The 17,987-nt window shown below is 37.4% G+C and overlaps 1 protein-coding gene across 1 annotated transcript in view; it reads right to left on the bottom strand.

The window, feature by feature from the left end:
- Positions 1-15,505, bottom strand: part of asic4 (acid sensing ion channel subunit family member 4) — a 159,377-nt gene extending 143,872 nt beyond the window's left edge. The window contains exon 1 of the mRNA XM_015374871.1: positions 14,418-15,505. Coding sequence (XP_015230357.1) covers positions 14,418-14,993 — 576 coding nt within the window. The 5' untranslated portion in view covers positions 14,994-15,505. The remainder of the gene's footprint in view (positions 1-14,417) is intronic.
- Between the last annotated feature and the right edge of the window lie 2,482 nt (positions 15,506-17,987).

Here is a 17,987-nt window from a genome sequence, read left to right on the forward strand (position 1 = left end):
TATATATATATATATATATATATATATATATATTTTATTGTAAAAATGTAAATGATATCTAAATTTATTCAGATGTCCGGTGTATAGATACACTAACCAATCACTTTTTTTATGTAAACCCATCAACTGCGTTCTCGACAAGTAATTAGTCAGACAGAATTTGGTCAAATTTGCTTAAGTTCAAATAGAATCAGTTACTCCTAATGCAGCAGGGTTGAGAGTGTCGTATAGACTGGTATTTAAAGGATAAAAACATGCTTTGAAACCCTTTGTATCCCCTTCTAAATCAGTCAGTTCTAGTGGAGCTGCAGTTCTTTGGTCTAAATATCCCATTTTTGTAGCTTCACAAGCAGCCATTTTACTCCCGTTGAGAGGTGCATTCTTTGGGTGCAATTTTTTAAAAAGCAAGTAAAGTAGTTCACATCCCACCCCCCTTCAGGTTGCAGGAAGTTCCAATCTAACCCATTTGGTGGTTTGATAATAGAGATCTGATTATGTAGCGGCACAGAGACTGGGGGATGGCTTAATGAGTTGTGTGGGTTAATTCATCCAACAAGCAAACATTTTGACTTATAAGCGTGGAGCTTTGGCATCCCTGAGCTTGGATTACGAGAAATAGAATTGGTTAAAAACCTATTGCAACTGTGCATGATGCTGCTTTTTTAATATGGACTCCCCCCCTTGAATCTATGCCATGATGAATTATGGTAGCACTAAAGGCAATAGGGGCCCCAACCTGATAAAACCAATGCAGATTTAAAAGCGTAAAGCCATAGATGGCTTAGTAAATGTACTTTAATACTATTTATGGACAGACATTTTTTGTATCATATCTAAAATTGCATCACTCTTATTCACTCAATATTGATCATCTAGTATGGCAGTAAAATAAAATTGCATTTCTTTAGTTCTTCGAAGGTTGAGCTATTCTGTTTATGCTATATTGTTTCATGAGGTGTACCTTCTGAATAGAAACAGTAAAAGGTAATTTAAGTAAAAAACTATTATTCAATGCTTTTTCATATTAGCTTTATATTATGGTGTAAATATATGGCTCCTGCACAGCAAACGGCCTCAAAGGCCAATGAGCTACTAACATTTGGAAACTATATACTTGAATTATTTAGCGGTTTCTATCATAGCACGACCTTGTGTTTTATAAGCATCATGTACAATACTAAGCAACATAAGAAGCAACGAACAAACACAGAAAATGCTCATGTATTGCATTTGCTGGTGAGATAGCCTAAAGGCTGTTTGGTAAATGATTACGTGCACCTCCTAAGAGCAAGCTAGGAGCCAAGCATTGCCATAAAGGAAGGCTTTACTCAGGTGGTTCACACCACCAACTTATATAGACTCAGACAAAATATCACACCTGTCAAAACCTCTTTTTGTTCATGCCTCTAACTCTGTTTGCTTTATTGTAGCTTACGGTAAATTGTGGGGGGAAAAAACAGAAGAGGAGTGATGGAACAGTGATGCTAAAAAGACACGGTGAGACATTGTGTGTGTGGTAATATACTAGAAAAAGTAGTCAGGGCACAGCCAAATGTGTGACATTAGATGTATTTCAGAATAAGGGCCAAGTGTCCAGCCAAGCGGACAGACGAGTCTCATGTTCTGACTATGCCAGGGGTAAATATTCACTATGACATTTGTGTTCTATTCGGTCTCTGTTGGCTAGATTGTTGCCGAGTGACATTTTCATCAGAGTCAGACTTGCCATGTTTCTACCATCATTTTTTTTAAAAATGACAGTTTGCAAAGAATGACAGTGATCAACTTACTGAGAAATGTGCATGCAATGCTACTACTGCCATAAAAAATTTAATTTAACATCTGATTAGTGATGCGCTTTGGGCAGTATCCACTCTCCCTACTTCATCAGTAAACTTTGGTCTAGACATGCCTTTAACCTCAGTTTTACTTTAATCACAGAGAAAAACCAAACCTGCACCCTGGAAGGTGTAAAAAATAGCATCAGGTAAGGAAAAATTGAATGGAAAAATTTATTTTTACATATCTGTAATGTTTGACACTGGAAGCTACAGTGGTCAGCAATAATAAAGAAAAAACAATGGATAAATATAGTGAAGGTTGCCAGGTGGTTAGCATGTAATATTATACAGTTATGTTTCACTTTAAATTAGAGCTGCATCTAATGATTATTCTGTAAATCAATTAATCCGTCTAATATTTTTGTGATGAATCGATTAATAATTGGATAGCCAAAGATTCCTTAAAGAAGATTTTCTATTAAATTAAACGAGGTGAAACAAAAAATTTCCACTTGAGCAGTTCTGGTTGGAGCAGATTGACGGACACATTTTTTTTCTATCTTAAAAGCAAAATGTTTATATATTTTCTTACAATTTTGCTCTAAGGGGGTCGCTCTGCCAGCTTAATGCATGTTTTACAGTCTCTATTACTAAATTAGTTAACGAATATTTCAATAATCAATCAATTGATTTGATTAGTTGTTTCAGCCCTACTTTTAATAGACTAACACAACTATAACAAGCTGATACTTGCAAGTTCAATGGTTGGGCAGAGTCCTCATATAGCGGGCCACATGCTTATCATGACTTACCTGCTGTACTTTAAAAAAAAAGCCACACTAGGAGACTTTCTTTGGTTTCTCATTAGAATTACTTTTAACCAAAGAAATGGTAGAGGAAATTCGAGACAAATTTCAAACTGTGACTTTGATAACTTTACACTGGTAACTAGCCTTTGCCAAATAAGGCAGCATGTCGAATCTTTCATTCATTACAGTGGCTTTCAATCTTCCACTCTAAAGCCTACAGCTTTATGCACAAGCCCACATGTTGTTTCATTTTTACAAACCAGCTTGAGCTTTGCGTTCCAAAGCTTTTAGTAACTGTGTCACAGTCTGTCAAAGTCTGTAAAACATCTGATATGCAGCAGTTAGTATCTGTTTTTTTTTCTTCCAAATCTAATGATATATTTATAGGTTATCAGCCATTGCCATTAGAATAGAAGAATAAAGTGTTTAACATTATCTAAAGGCTCAATGTAAGTTCTGTAGAATGTTTTTAATAATCAGGCATTGAAATTAATCATCTATATATATAGATTTAAGTTATTAATTAACCTTCAGATGGCACATCTTAGTTTTTTAGAAATTACATTCTAGCTTTCATAAGCAAAACTCACTCTTACGTAAGCAGCAAATTATTTCGTACCGTGTCTCTTTTCTGCTTTTTTTTATTTGGTCTACAAGTGTTTGCCATTTCTCACAAACTAATTAAACCTTACGTGTGAGGGGGATGAAGAAGCACAAACCCATTATGTGCCGACCTAAGAGCAAGCTTGGTTAATTTTTCAGAGGATTTTCCACTAATGCATTCAAAGTCTGGGAAATATGACAAAATAGAGAGCTTACATTGGCAGGCAGGATGACATGTGAAATTAAAGTAAGCTTAGGCAGAGAGTTTCATAATCACAACTATCTGCATGAGAAATGCCAGTCATCGTTAAAGCAAAGTGTGAGAAAAAAAAAATGTATTATGACCAAAGATGAGAAAATACAGATTGACAAATTAAAAGATTGTGTTGCTGAAATTAATATATTTTCTCAGGGAATTATATTTACAGTGCCATTCTGTTCATATCTACAGTACTACAGTTATGCTACTTTAGACAGAAGAAATGTTAAGAAAAGTTTAGATTGCATATAGTAGTTTAAAAGTACATCGATCCATCTTTTTCCATTTATCCATCAGGGTCATAGTTTGGCTGGTGTCCATCTCCAGCAAACTTGGGGCTAAAGGTGGGGTACATCCTGGCAGGTTGCCATTCTGTTGCAGGGAAACTAAGAGACATACAACCATATACACACTGACTACAGAGACACCTGTTAACCTAACAGTCATGTTTTTGATCTGTGGGAGGAAGTTGGAGTACCCGGAGAGAAACCACGCACGCATGGGGAGAACATGCAGAATCCATGCAGAAAGACCTCAGGCTGGGAATCAAACCCAGAACCTTCTTACTTTAAAGCAAAGGCTCCAAAAACTGTCCCACTGTGCAGCCCATATTTAAAAGTAAAATAATCTCTAATAGATGTAACATCTGTGATATTGACATTATGTATACACAAATAAAGGGTTTCACTACCTATGCTAAACCTGGTGCCATATAAACTGCACTTATTTTTACTGCTGAAGATTCTAAACAAGTAGCAACTCAAATGTTGCAGCAATGACACGAAAATACCATTACTTAATCTTGTACTTTGCTGAACAGCTGCTTTATCTGCACTAATGAGGATTCACTCACCACTGTATGCAAAATACCTAAAGAGGCTGACATGTCCGGGAACCTGGCCTTAGTTTATTAATAATTAAGCAAATGATTATTTGGTGACTTGAGGGCATTTCTAGAACTGAAGCACTGAACCTTGATCCTCAGATGATGAAATGAATAGAGAAAAAAGCTAAAATAATCCCAAATCAAATGTTTAAATAAGAGCACTATATATATAAAACAACAAATATTATGTCATTATTTTAGCTAATGTCCTTATCACGGTAACTTTTTGTTTCCAAGTTTAAGTTAGAAGCTCATATCAAACATCATATCATACCTAAGCTGTTTGATTTCAGTACTTGCAAAGTCCTGAGATTTTGCTTAAGATCATCAAGCTATTAGAATCAACCACAGTAAATTATATAATAATATATCAAGTAGTGTTTGCATTGATCAAGTGAAGCTTTAACACCAACAGTGCTTAATGAAAGACATGTTTCTATTTTTACCTTTACTTCCGACTTTGAATCCTGATTTACTTTGCCTAACATGCTCCTTCCTCCTCTGTTGCACAGACAGCACGGGCTGTGACTCATCTCATATCGCTCCATAATTTCAGTGCCCTTTGGGAATCAGCAGACATTGTGTATTGATTGATATGAGCTGGATATAAGCTAAAATAAACAGATATCTTGTTCTAAAGATCAAATTCTACGCCTGCTCTCACAGCATTAACAAATGCAGCTGAGACCAGGCCCAAAACACAGACACAAGATAATTAGTCACACCAGACTAGGTGGAGGGAGGGAAGGGAAGCAATCTGACTGAAGGATGTATTGATCCTCCAGAGAGGGAGGGGCACCCAGTCAGGAGTCATGATCAATCTTGCGAGCCGACTCTCTCAATCTGTGATGAGACTTGTGTGTTTGTCCGGGGAAGCCTTCTGCCTGCACACTACACATTTGTGTGGTGTGCAGGTAGAAGGCTTGTATGTGTGTCTTTTGCAGGTACATTAACAGTACCGGTAGCTTGGTGTATGACTTGTCAGAGAGAGACAAATGTCTGTGTGAGTAAAAGACTCCCAGGGGTTAGAGAATGGGGGGGTTTAGCTCCACCACAACATCGGAAGCCTTTATCGTGGAGTTAAAAGCCATCCCAGAGCTGCAGATTCTCCTCATCAAGCTCTTGGCTCAGACAGCCAGTGCGAGAGAAAAAAAAGCAAACCTTACCCAAACGTTTGCATATTGCTGTTATCCAGTTTCTGTTCACAGGTGGGTTTTATCTGATTAGACAGCAGTGATTCATATCAGAGGGGGCAGTCGACCAGTTGCACTGTACTGCAATTCATCTTCCACGGATATACACTGGAGGAGGAGCTATAGATTCTCCTACAGATTCTGGTGTTTTATTTTTTTTTTTGGTTTCTTTGTAAAAAGGGATCAATGTGATGTCAAGGCATGGAAAAAGTGACATGCATTTGTTTGTTTATTGGTTGTGAGGAACGTAATAACACTTTAAGCCAGTCTCCAGGGTTGGGTGTGTGTGGATCAGATATCAGACAGCATGTTAAGCTGCAGGGACTCCCACAACAGTGCAACTGTGGATGGCTAATTGACAGGCTGGTGGAGATGAAGCAAGTCAGGATAGCCAGTCACTTTCACGCTCCCACACTTTGTGTTCCCCGCCAGGGGGAGAGGCTGGTAGCTGGAAAAAATGCATGTGTCTGGGGGAGTGGGTGTGTGGGCGGGGGTTTGGTTGTGTTGGTGTGCAGGCTAAGTGGTGTTCAGACATTTGAACCACCAGGGAAGTGTATTTCACTCTCACTGTCATTTTGCACCTAAAAACTGAAAACTTAATTTGTTCAAGGCTTTAATACAAAACTCTTAACTGTTAACTCTAAGGCCTTTTTCTACTGTTGTTATGCTGTGGAAACTACAATTAATTAGTTATAAAGGGACGGCAGAAGTACTTTTTTTTTTACCTACTTTACAATCAACCATTATCAAAGTTTTGTTTCATGAAAGGGTTAATAAAGGGTTCTAAACCTACTACAAACTTCAATCTCATAAAAAATACTTTAAATCACAGTATTGAGATAAATGAGTTCAAATGTTTAACCATCTATGATCAAATAGAGAAGCAACAAAGAGTAATCAAAATGATCAAACTTGTTTATTTCACACTGGTGACTTTGCTATCCCAGCTCCATACAAAACCTTGGGTATTTGTATAACATAAAATTTTATCAACCAATTTTAATAATGAATCTATTTACTTCTTTTTTTTTTTTTAAGCATGTGATCTGCAGCCGTCACAGGTTCAGGTCTTGGCCTTTTGTTATTTGCTGCTTGTCTCCCCCCTCTCTCTAATCTCATTACTTGTCTGCCTACTTCAAAAATATTAAAATGAAGGCCACTAGATAAAAAATAAATAAATAAAAAGTATGTGATCTGACAAACTGCTTAAATATAAACTACTCTTGAGTATAACCAGTACTACAATTAATTAATCTCTACCTTAAATTCATCTGGAGTTTATATTTTTTCTTCTTTAAATTATTCATTAAAGGAATGGAGATTTTTTTTTTTTTTTGCAGACAACATTCACCCCCATCCACTTTGATACGTATCACAGTTTTAAAGTACTTGTTTACATTGAAATGCATTAATAAATTCAGCAATCCTAAGTGGAAATATTAATTAAAGTGATTAAATCAAGTATGGACTTCAGCTTTCCATATTTGTGGAGGCAGAGGGAATAAAAACACTCATGGCATCTATTTTTGGGTCTGCTTTAGGTATTGTTATTATATTTTACAGTGTTAGTGTTCAGATATACGGTACAAATTAACAATAACTCTTTCCCAGTATTATGCATCATCAACTCATTTTAAGTCTGTGCATGAGCTCCTCTTAGAATGCATTGTTTACTTTATATAAAATAAACATGAGTGAAGGAGACAAAATTTCTCAGATTTCTAAGCAATTCCTCTTTTAGACAATTAAATTAGATGCACTAAAAAGCTTCTGGTATGGAAACTCAGACTATTACTCTTGCCGTTTTATTTTCTTTATTCTTCTCTTCTGCAGGTTAATAGGAATTCGGAATATAAGTTCTACTACGGGCGCTATACCATCAACTACCAGAATTAGCTCCCTGGAAAGCAACTGGCAACAGTGCACTGTTGCAAAAATTAAATAATAATTCAACTTTATTGATTTGACATGGTAGAAAATTCACCAGTGAACTTAACCCATCCCTTTGGAGAGCAGTGGATTTAAGGGTCTTGCTCAGGCCCCCAGAGTGGCAGTCTGTGGGAGTTGAACCCACAACTTCAGGGACTGAAACACAATGCTCTATACACTTAGCCACCACTCTAGACAAAGACTAAAGACAAAGTTACATTCACCCTTTTAGAATAAATCCTACACAAGAGAACCAACAAATATGCTTGATTAGGTAAGTGTCACATCTACTATATTTGCTGCCTAACAACAACTTTTAGTTTAGTTAGCGCTGGTGTTTAAGAGGAGCTCAGACTGCAGTAAAGAGGTGTTCTGGGTCACGAGTCATTCAGTGACACTGCTCTATATTGACCCAAAAATCATTTAATATATCTCAAATTAAGCAAATATTAATTAAGCTTCAATCTTGTAAAAGTTAATCCTTTTTATTGAGTTTAGAGAGATTTTACTGATGTTACAAAGAGTTATTTCTGTAATTTAGTTATCAGTTATAGTTTTATTGCCTAGTCCACACAAAGACAAACAAGATATATATATTTTTTATAACGGCTTAAAGGAAAAATTGCTTCTACACACAACACACATGAAATACTGCACTACATATGCCAGACCCTTTGGTGGCGCTGTAACAGCTACAGAATTGGAATCAAACCACTAAGGGGAGCCAACACAACGAGAGGCACCATGCAGCAAAGGCAAGCGCCTTTCTTCTGAGTTGTTAGAAAACAACAAAATTTCACAAAAAATTAATGCTCCGTCATGCCATGGGCAATATTTTGTTATGTATTTACTTATAGTTTATCTTAACTTAAAAGGGTATTAGAATTATAATTCTCATTAATGAAGGTACTCGTCCTTAGAGGTTTTTGTTAACCACTGGAAAAGCCTCCATTCTTAGCTATTGCCTTGGCACCACATCACTACACTGCAAAAAAATGGAAATCTAAATTAGTCATCTTTGCTTAAATTAAGTGCATTTTTCTTGAATTGAGGAGGTAATTGAGATACTCTGCCAATGGAAAAAGACAATTTACATTTAAAATAAGAAAAAAAATTCCTTTTTCCTATTTCAAGTACGTTTTATGTAATTATTTTGTTTTAGGAGTAAAAATACTCATTCAATTGGCAAATCATCTTATTTATCTACTAACATTAAGGGTAAATACACTCAATTTAAGAATTTTTTTACTTAATTCTAGATGATTTATGCAGTGTACAGTCATTCACACGGTTATCCTCATTTCGAAGCCCTACAGTCAAACACTGCTTTTTTAACATAAACAGTCAAACTGATATCACTACGTATTTCAATTGCTTACTGATGTAATTATTACTGTGATTTTTTTTTCCCATTTGATTTTGTTTTACTAATTCTTTACATTTTTACTTGACTTCACTGTGTGATGTTAATAAAGCATTTAGTTACCCAAATTTATTCACATGGTTATCATAATTTTCTGTTCTAATGAAGCACACTTGAGATTTCTAATTTCCGGCAAATTCTCTATAATATGAAATGAAATTAATGTGGTTTAAGATCCTTTTGCTCTTGTCAGGGACTTAAACAGGGTAAACATCATCTGTGCCTTCTCACTATTATATGTTCAATTATCTATAAAATACACGACAGAGGCTTCAGTCAGTGAAATGACAAATTGAAGTCGAAGAGCTCTTCAGCGCCATCGCTGTTAACACAGGTTTTTATAGATCACCTCACATGCCACCCATAAGGGGAGGTGTTTCAGCCAGCCCCATGAATATATGCAGCAGGGCTCTGTCCTTGCTGTGAGCGAAATCTGATAGCAGCAAACACAGCTGAGAGTTAGAGCAAACCAATTCAAAGCTTTGTTTAGAAAAGAAAAAAAAAAGAACAACCAAAGGGTTTGCTGCTTTCCTCCACGACAGCTCTCAGCACTAGATGAACAATTATGCAGGCAGTCGGACTTTGTGAAAAAAATATTAATCTATTTATTCGAGGCTTGTTGATTCAGCTTTATCTTCTGAGATTAATCCAAGTCAATAATGCTATATTTAATTATAAGGAATAACCTTTTTGCCTACATCAAATAATCACGGCAGTCTGTGACGGTGAAAGGAGCAAAACACATTTCTCTGTTGCATGACCGTTTATTTTCCGGCAATAAATTAGAGGACTTTGATGGCTCTGGCCTTGTTATTTTTGTTTTTGTATGATGAGTGAGAAACGATTTTCTAATAAAATACTATTCAAAATAGAAGCTTTAACACCTTGCTAAAACAGCATTCATCAACCATATAAAATGAACAGTTATTGAAGCAACAATAGGATTATAAAAAAAGTAATCATCCATCCATCCATCCATCCATCCAGCCATCCATCCATCCATCCAGCCATCCATCCATCCATCCATCCATCCATCCATCCATCCATCCATCCANATCCATCCATCCATCCATCCATCCATCCATCCATCCATCCATCCATCCATCCATCCATCCATCCATCCATCCATCCATCCATCCCATATGAGAAAATGAATCGGAAACTCATACATTCCTCTGTATTTTCCAAGTCTGGATAAGCAGAGACAAAAATTATACATAATGATACAAAAAGTATCCCAGTGATAAATAGTTATGTTCTTCCATCTATGCACTTATTTACAGTCCATGTTACCACACAACCTGCTTCATTACTTTCTGTATTTTTTGGTTGATTAAACAAAGCCTTTGCAAAAGCAACTGCTATAAAATAAGCCAACCTTATTTAATTGGAATGAGCAAAACAGATATGAAATCTCCAGATATTTTTATCCTAAAAAGTTATCATTCTGGTGTAGTAAAGTATGGTGAACATATGCAAAAATTATTGTGTTTTAAGAAATTATTTCCAATATCATTTTTATAAAGTCACATACATTCATCCAACCATGTGTGCATATCCATCTGTCCATTCTTCTGCTCATCTGTTCACCTGCTTCATCATTGTCTGCAAAGGTTGCATATTCAAAAGCCTGGCCATGGTACAAACGTCTGCTATAAATAAATCAACAGTGGTTTTTACTTTCAGAAAAGCCTGAAAAGAATTCAGTACTCTAACCACCATAACCCTCTTTCAGGTTGGAGACGTAAAAGAAAATGTCCATTTCCAGACTTTATTCCTTGTTCCATCATTTATCCATAAATGTAGGTTTCTATTCATCAGTCCATCCTTCCCCTCTTATCCATCCTATTCTATGATATTTATAGTTTTACATGTTCCTTATTTAAAGATTGACCTCTAATCGAAGGATAATGATAAGCTAATTGGAAATCAAGGTATAAATCCTTAAGCTGGACTGCAAAACAGTAAGTAAATGTGGAGTTTTGATATTGAATATGTGCAGCAATAAGTTGGACTAAATGACCTAATTTTTTAGGTTGAATGTAACATAAATAGATATATCTAATATATATTTTTTGATAGAGATGCTGGGAGAAACAACAAAACTTGGAATTCAGAGGTAAAAATCAAGATATTTTACATACATGATGTCAGAAAATGGAGAATCTTTATTTTTATCACAAATCTTCCCCATCAGCCACAAATTCACAAAGCCTTTTTTTTTTCTGAAAAAATATCATCTCCATGTATGATCAACCGAACTAAAACACATTACAAGCAACTGATCCAAAAAGAGGATCACATGGGAGCGGCAATAATCACCGATTCTACAAGGCTTGTTTATGTGTTTGTATATGTGATAAATCAGGGCTCACTGGTATTAAACATCCTTGTTCTAAAAGGTGCACAGCTCAGTGCCTCACAGGCAATCACATATTCTTTGAGAAGTTTTGACCACTTCCCATCAGATTTTCTTCCCTTATAAATTATGTCCAAGAAAAGAAATGATGCCTTTTCTTTGATAAAATGAATACAATTAGAACCAAAACAAAATCTGGAAATTACAGATTTTTTTCAGATCATTAAATCAAAGCTCAGAATGAATCCCCTCCTTAATAACATATATCACAAAAATAAGTCCAGTTAAACAACAATGTATAAAACATTGTATTTTTCATATTTAACGTGAAATCATATATAGAAGGAGAATGTTGAGGAAATTGTGTTCAGAATATTATTTTTTAAACTAGGTTATTTCCCGGTTGGTTTCCCATATTCCTGCAACTGGGCAATAACCTGCTTACAAAACTGTACTAATCATGTAAATTAAAATCAAAACAACAGTTTGAACATATTTTCATTGTGGGTAAGTATACACTATAACATCAGCATACAATATAACATCAAAAGTCACCGCAGACTAGGAAGAAAGCTTGGCATTAAGATTTCTCTCAACCTTTTTTGAAGATTTTATGCAACTATTTTAGGAACAATATTGAAAGGAGTTTTTTGCTATACAAAGAAAAAAGATATGATTGCCACTAGATAAAGTACGTCCCACAATAGAACATGGTAGCGGGAGCATCATGCCTTGCATTTTTTCACTTTGTATGAAACTAAAGTTTCAGTCAAGGTGGCTAAAAACATGATCAGCTTTAAATGGCTCAATTTTTGTAGAAAAACTGATAGGTATCTCCTTGAAAGTTGAAGATCAAAGGAGACTTTAGTTTTCAGCCATTCACCACTGATCCATCTTGATAAAAGAATGGCATAAAGAAAGACAGATATGTTTTAAATTCATAACCAAAGCCAGTCAGGTCATCTGAGCAAGCCTGTGTATAAGAGATATATTCCACATATAATAAACACAGAGAACTTTAACAAGGATTGTTAACAGAGTCAAGACATAGTGCATTAACAGAATGGACATGAAATTAAATCACAGAAAACATCCCTGATTTCCCACCCATCCCTAACCTAACCTTTTTTGTTTAAATATGGAACAACTGAGAAACCTAATGCATTGATTGTATCTGTAAATAATTCCCCACTTAGATTTTTTCTTTTTTCTTTTCCAGTTTTTCCAGCTATTTTGGACTGCATAGAGACCATATTGGAGATGAAATAGATTTAAAATGATTGACAATGTTATTTCCTTCACCACCAGAATCTGCTGTTTCTAACAAGGGTATAAACACTTGTGAAATCCAACTAAATTTCCTAAACCTCATACTGATTTTTGATTCATTTATACTTGTATAGGACATGTTGTGTATTGGGTTGTTTAAATAAAACAATGGGAGTTATATTGGAAGCAAAACATTATTCACAGTTTTTTGTTGCAGATTACTAATCAGACCGATGTAATCATAGAGTATCCATTTCCGGTCTCTGGCTGATTAATTGGTTCATTTCTTTTGCTTTTTAAAAAAAATATATTTAGAGCATTCAATCACAAACAGCAGCAGCGGTCCAACATATGTGTGTTGTAGTGGGTTCGTTCAGACACTTTCTTTTCTTTTTATAATGTGTTGCTCTCAGGCGTGGTCCCAGAGATCCCAGTGTTTCCACAAGTTGTGTTTCCCCACCAGGATGCAGGCTGAGGGAGCTGTGAAGTTGTCTGAAAAAGATCTAACTGCCAGCGGCAGGGAAATGCAGATCACACAGCTGACAGGAGACAAAACAGCGCCTTGGGGCAAACTTTCAACAGGATCTTAATCTGCGATGAAGTCCGAAGGAGGCCGATATAGGATGGATGATTCCTGGACTTCTTTCATGTCTGCTTAAAAGCGTTCAGGAGGAGTGGGGAAGCATGGGTCAGAGAGTTGCAGGATATCAACAAAGAAATGGTCGTCTTTTACTTTAGACACAATTTTATCAAAGTTTCCAGCTCCCCCAAGGAGCTTGACATTTCCTTTCGCCTGATTGAGCAATTGTGAAAATTTCTTCAAGGGGCATCCATTTTAATGTCACAGGTAATTTTGCATCTTAGCATGAAAGGCTGCTTTAAAAAAATGAAAACAAATATCCCAAATGTGGTCAGAACAGAAAAGAAATAGGGACTTTTCTTTTTGTTTTACCTACAGTTGCACATTATTGTGCATCATCTGAGGGATAAAACACAATCTTTGCAACGGCGTCAATGCTCAACATACCCTATTAAGCCTTGACACCTGCAGTTTATCATCACTAAATCAATTGAATATTCCAGCAGGGAAAATGGGGGGAAATCCATCTCCTGTAAGGACAATGCCTTAAATAAACAGACAACAGGCACAATCTGCCCTTCTTTCACCTGATCCCCTCTCTTCCTTTCCTCTCTTTCACACCAACACTCACACATAAACACACTTTCCCTCTCATATAAATTGTTTCATTCCTTTTAGTCAATCTAGCTAATGCAAAAATCATGTATGTCAGTCTTTCAATATTTAATCCTAACAGCAGCAGGATTGAAATACAACATTGAAGAAGCATTACTCCTTCTCCTCCTGAAAGGTACAAGAGCTCTGAGAGCTGGATAGAGAGGCAGAGGCTCCTGATCTACAATGTCAGACTAGGGGAGAGAGAGAGAGAGAGAAAGCAGGAGAGAGAGAGAAAGAGATGGAAGGAAGAGAAAATGCTCGGCTATTTTTGATAAGACTTTGGTTGCCATGCGCTCCCAGCTACCTCGTGTAGAGGTGGCGTTAAAGTGCAGTTTGCTTAGGAGAAACACAGGAAAGTACATAAACGCATGTGACAGCTTTGTGTTTTCCATCTGTTAGAGGCAGACTTTGTTCATTAACATAAAATAATTTAGTCTGAAGAGAAGCACTGTTGCTGCTCGGAACTTAACGAGACATTCAGCCCTATGATCCAGCAAAGCAAAAAACATTTTTCTTGCAGATCTGCATATCCTTGAAATGTAGGTATAGAAGTAAAGAGATTCACTTTTCTTTCTCCTGTTCATTTTCACTTTTTGCTTGAGAAAGCTGAAAAATAATAGATGTAATTTATACAGCAAAAGTTAAACTTTCTGAAAGTTTTAAACTCACCACAGAGAAGTCCTCAACTGAGCAGTTCTGCCCACTGAAATTACAGCTCATCAGCATCTCCTCCAACTGATGTCCTGTCCTGTTGAAGATGTCCTGCATATCGGGTGCAGGATACATCAAATCAGTTGGTTTGTGTCCATCCCGGTTCTTGGGAGGCAGACCCGTCAAGTTTGCCAGGTGATAGATGTCTGCATCTGTGAGAGCCGAGAAGCGGAATCGGTTGATGTTGCAGATGGTCACAGCAGGGAAGACCATCTCAGGTGTTGCCTCCTCATTCAGAGCCGTCACATGAGGATGCTCCAGGTAAGAGATGGCACACTTGGCTGCTTGGTACAGGAAGAGTGCCAAAGAAGTCAAGAAAGCAAGAGCCCAGAGAGTCTGCCGGATGCCCAGGCGGCCAGAGACGAAGATGTGGTTGATCCCATGGAGGGAGCAAGAGTTAGCAAACCCTGCCAAGTCTTTGGCCGCCGGCGTGCAGCTCTCCTCGATCAGGCTCTCCTTATCCCCATCTTGCTTGCTTTTCTGCTTCTCATCCTCTTCTGCAAATTTGATTTTGCAAACAAATTCGATAGGCATGTGGGCAGCCAGGTCTGCGTTTTTTTTTCTTTTTTTGTTTTGTTTGTTTCTTCTTGATGGCAGCTTTAAGCCCTGGATCACTTCCCTCCTACTTCCCCAGCTTTTGTCCTCGAAGCGGGATACAACTCCAGAAAGAAGGGGGGGGAAGACGGGAGAGAGTTTGTTGCTGCTGCTGTCTCTGCTGCTGCCTGCGCTGTGACTGATAGTGCTGCTGCTGCTTCTCTGCCACGGCTCCTTGTGACTACAGCGCTGCTGCTGTGCTGCTGCCGCTGCTCTGAATGCTTGTCTCACTACTTGATCAGCTCGCACAGACCCACTTATCAGCAATAATGTAGCTGTAAAAAACCTAGAGAAATAAAAAATAAACAACAACCCCTATTTCTTGCTGTTTTAAGCATAAAGATGAAATGCAGATTTCTTTAAAACCAAGCTAAAATAGTAAGAGGAAGATTAATATTTGATGAGAAGATAAGATTTTGAGTATTTCCTCCTGACTGGCGCTAGTCACAACTTCTCCCGGTCATCCTCCTGACTCAACCCCCTCTTCCTACGTAATCCACTTGTTTCGCTGCTGCTTTCACATTTTGACCTGAATACAACCAGTGTCAGAGGTTTTTCCCACACAGCTTCACTACAGGAGGTCTAATGTCAATTCAGATAACATCTCAAGGGAAAGTCTAATTAAAACCTATAAACAGAAATGAAACCAAGCAAGAAACCTGGCAATCAAGCTGTTTTTTTTTTAAAGAGCAATAAAAATAATTAATCAGGGAAATGTGAATTTCTGAGATTAAGAAAGGTGGAGTGATGTTGTTGCTTATAACAAAAAAAAAAAAAACATTCTACTGTATGTAGATTTAAATCAAGGAATGCATTCCTAATCTGGAGCTTGATGCAGCTGAAGATGTTGAAATAAAAGTATCGATCTACCTCCCATCCCTAACCTTTACAGTGCAAGTCTCTGTGCCGTTAATGGCCTCTTTCCAAGTTGCCAAACAAAATTATGCAAATAGAAGGAAGAAAAGTGAGAGCCCTAATGCATGTTATTCCCCTTTAAAAGGAATTAGTCATGCGGGTCACATCACAAGGGGCTGGGACCTCCAGAGGAAAGGCATATTTAAAAGTGAATTCAACCGCTCTGAAAACACGAGCCAGTTCAAGTCACACAGAGCTTCTGAAATGTAACTTTACTTAAAACAAGAATACAAATTAGTAGACAGTAATTAAAATATATATATATATATATAAAGGTGTCACTCCGAAAAATAGAATTAAACATTAGATTTTGTGAAAGGAACACATTTCTTGTGCATTTTGTAAAAAGCAAAAAATGGAAATTTGATCAAATTAATGACTGATTTAGGAGGAGATTAATAATTTGTATTTACCTATTTCAAATTGAAATCACTTAAATTTTTATTTAAAATTTTCTAAAAATTGAACCATCCATCCATCTTGCATCTGTATATCTATGAAAATGAAAAATGAGAGCCATGCTTTTTCTACAATGCTTCCACAGGATCATAAAAAAAACATAACTAATGAAACAGGTCTGGACAAAACAATTTGGTACCCTTTGCTTGATGTTTTGTTGCCAACCTTTTCAGGCAATGACTAGAATCAAACAATTCTTGTAACTGTCAATAAGACGTCTGCTCCTCTTAGCAGGTATTTTGGCCACCTCCTCATCCACACACTGTTCCATTTGTCTCAGGTCTGACAGGTATATTTTTCAGACAGCATGTTTCAGCTCCTTCCAAAGACACTTAAAAGAATTTAGGTCAGGGCTCATAGAAGGCATCCTCCGAATACTGTAGTTAAATGTTTTGCTCTCTAAGCTATTCTGGGGTGTTAGCTGTGTGTTTTGGACCATCATTCTGCTGCAAGTCATGACCTGCAACTGTGACCAGGCTTTTTCACACTGGGCAGCCCATTTTTCTCTAGAATCCCTTCCTGGAGAGACTGAGGTATTTTGGAGTGCAGGGGGCGCTCTTAAATAGACCTTCTATGACTCTGTTGTGGCATCAGCCATCTTCTATGGAGCTGTCTGTTGAAGCAGTGGCTCATCTGAAGCTGAGAGAAACCTGATCAGGAAGGCCAGCTCTGTGTTTGGATGACCCCTGGACTCAGTGCAGGAGATGGGAAACAAAAGGATCCTAACTAAATTAACATCTCAGTTGGATAATGTCTCCCACCCCATGCATGAAGCTGTTGCTGAACTGGAGAGCTCCTTCAGTGACAGACTGCTGCACCCTAAATGCACCAGGGAGCGTTATCACAGTCCCTTCCTCTCAGCAGCTGTAAGACTTTATAACCATCACTGTTCCCAACAACGTCAATAAGTTGTTACATTCATGTTGATTTGTGTAAGCACTTTTGCTATAATCTTTTTGCTGCCGTAACGCCATAATTTTCTATTCTATAGTAGTGAGATTTCATTGCATTCTGCACCGATTTAAGGCACCCTGTTCCAGATGAAGCAACACAACCCCAAAACATAACAGAGACATCTCCATGCTTCCCAGTAGGGACAGTGTTCTTTTCATATGCTTCATTTTTCCATCCATGAACATAGAGCTGATGTGGCAAGGTAAGAAGTTAAATATTTCTGTCTCATCTGTCCATAGGACGTTCTCCCAGAAGTTTTATGGCTTGTCAACATTTAGCCTGGTGAATTCTAGAAATGCTTTTTTATACTAAATTTTTTATCAATGGTGTCTTCTTTCCTCCCTGTACACCAACAGCTGCACCTCCAGTCATCAGTCTGTCAAGCTCCTGAAGTTCGCAGACGACACCACTCTCATCGGACTGATCTCCGATGGTGACGAGTCCGCCTACAGGTGGGAGGCTGACCATCTGGTGACCTGGTGCAGGGAGAACAACCTGGAGCTCAACGCTCTAAAAACAGTGGAATTGGTTGTTTACTTCAGAAAGAGGACAGCCCCAGCTACCCCCATCACCCTCTGTGACTCCACCATTGACATTGTGGAGTCT

This window comes from Cyprinodon variegatus, unplaced genomic scaffold (assembly GCF_000732505.1).
Source record: "Cyprinodon variegatus isolate N-32 unplaced genomic scaffold, C_variegatus-1.0 Scaffold6, whole genome shotgun sequence".
NCBI classification, from domain to species: Eukaryota; Metazoa; Chordata; class Actinopteri; order Cyprinodontiformes; family Cyprinodontidae; genus Cyprinodon; species Cyprinodon variegatus.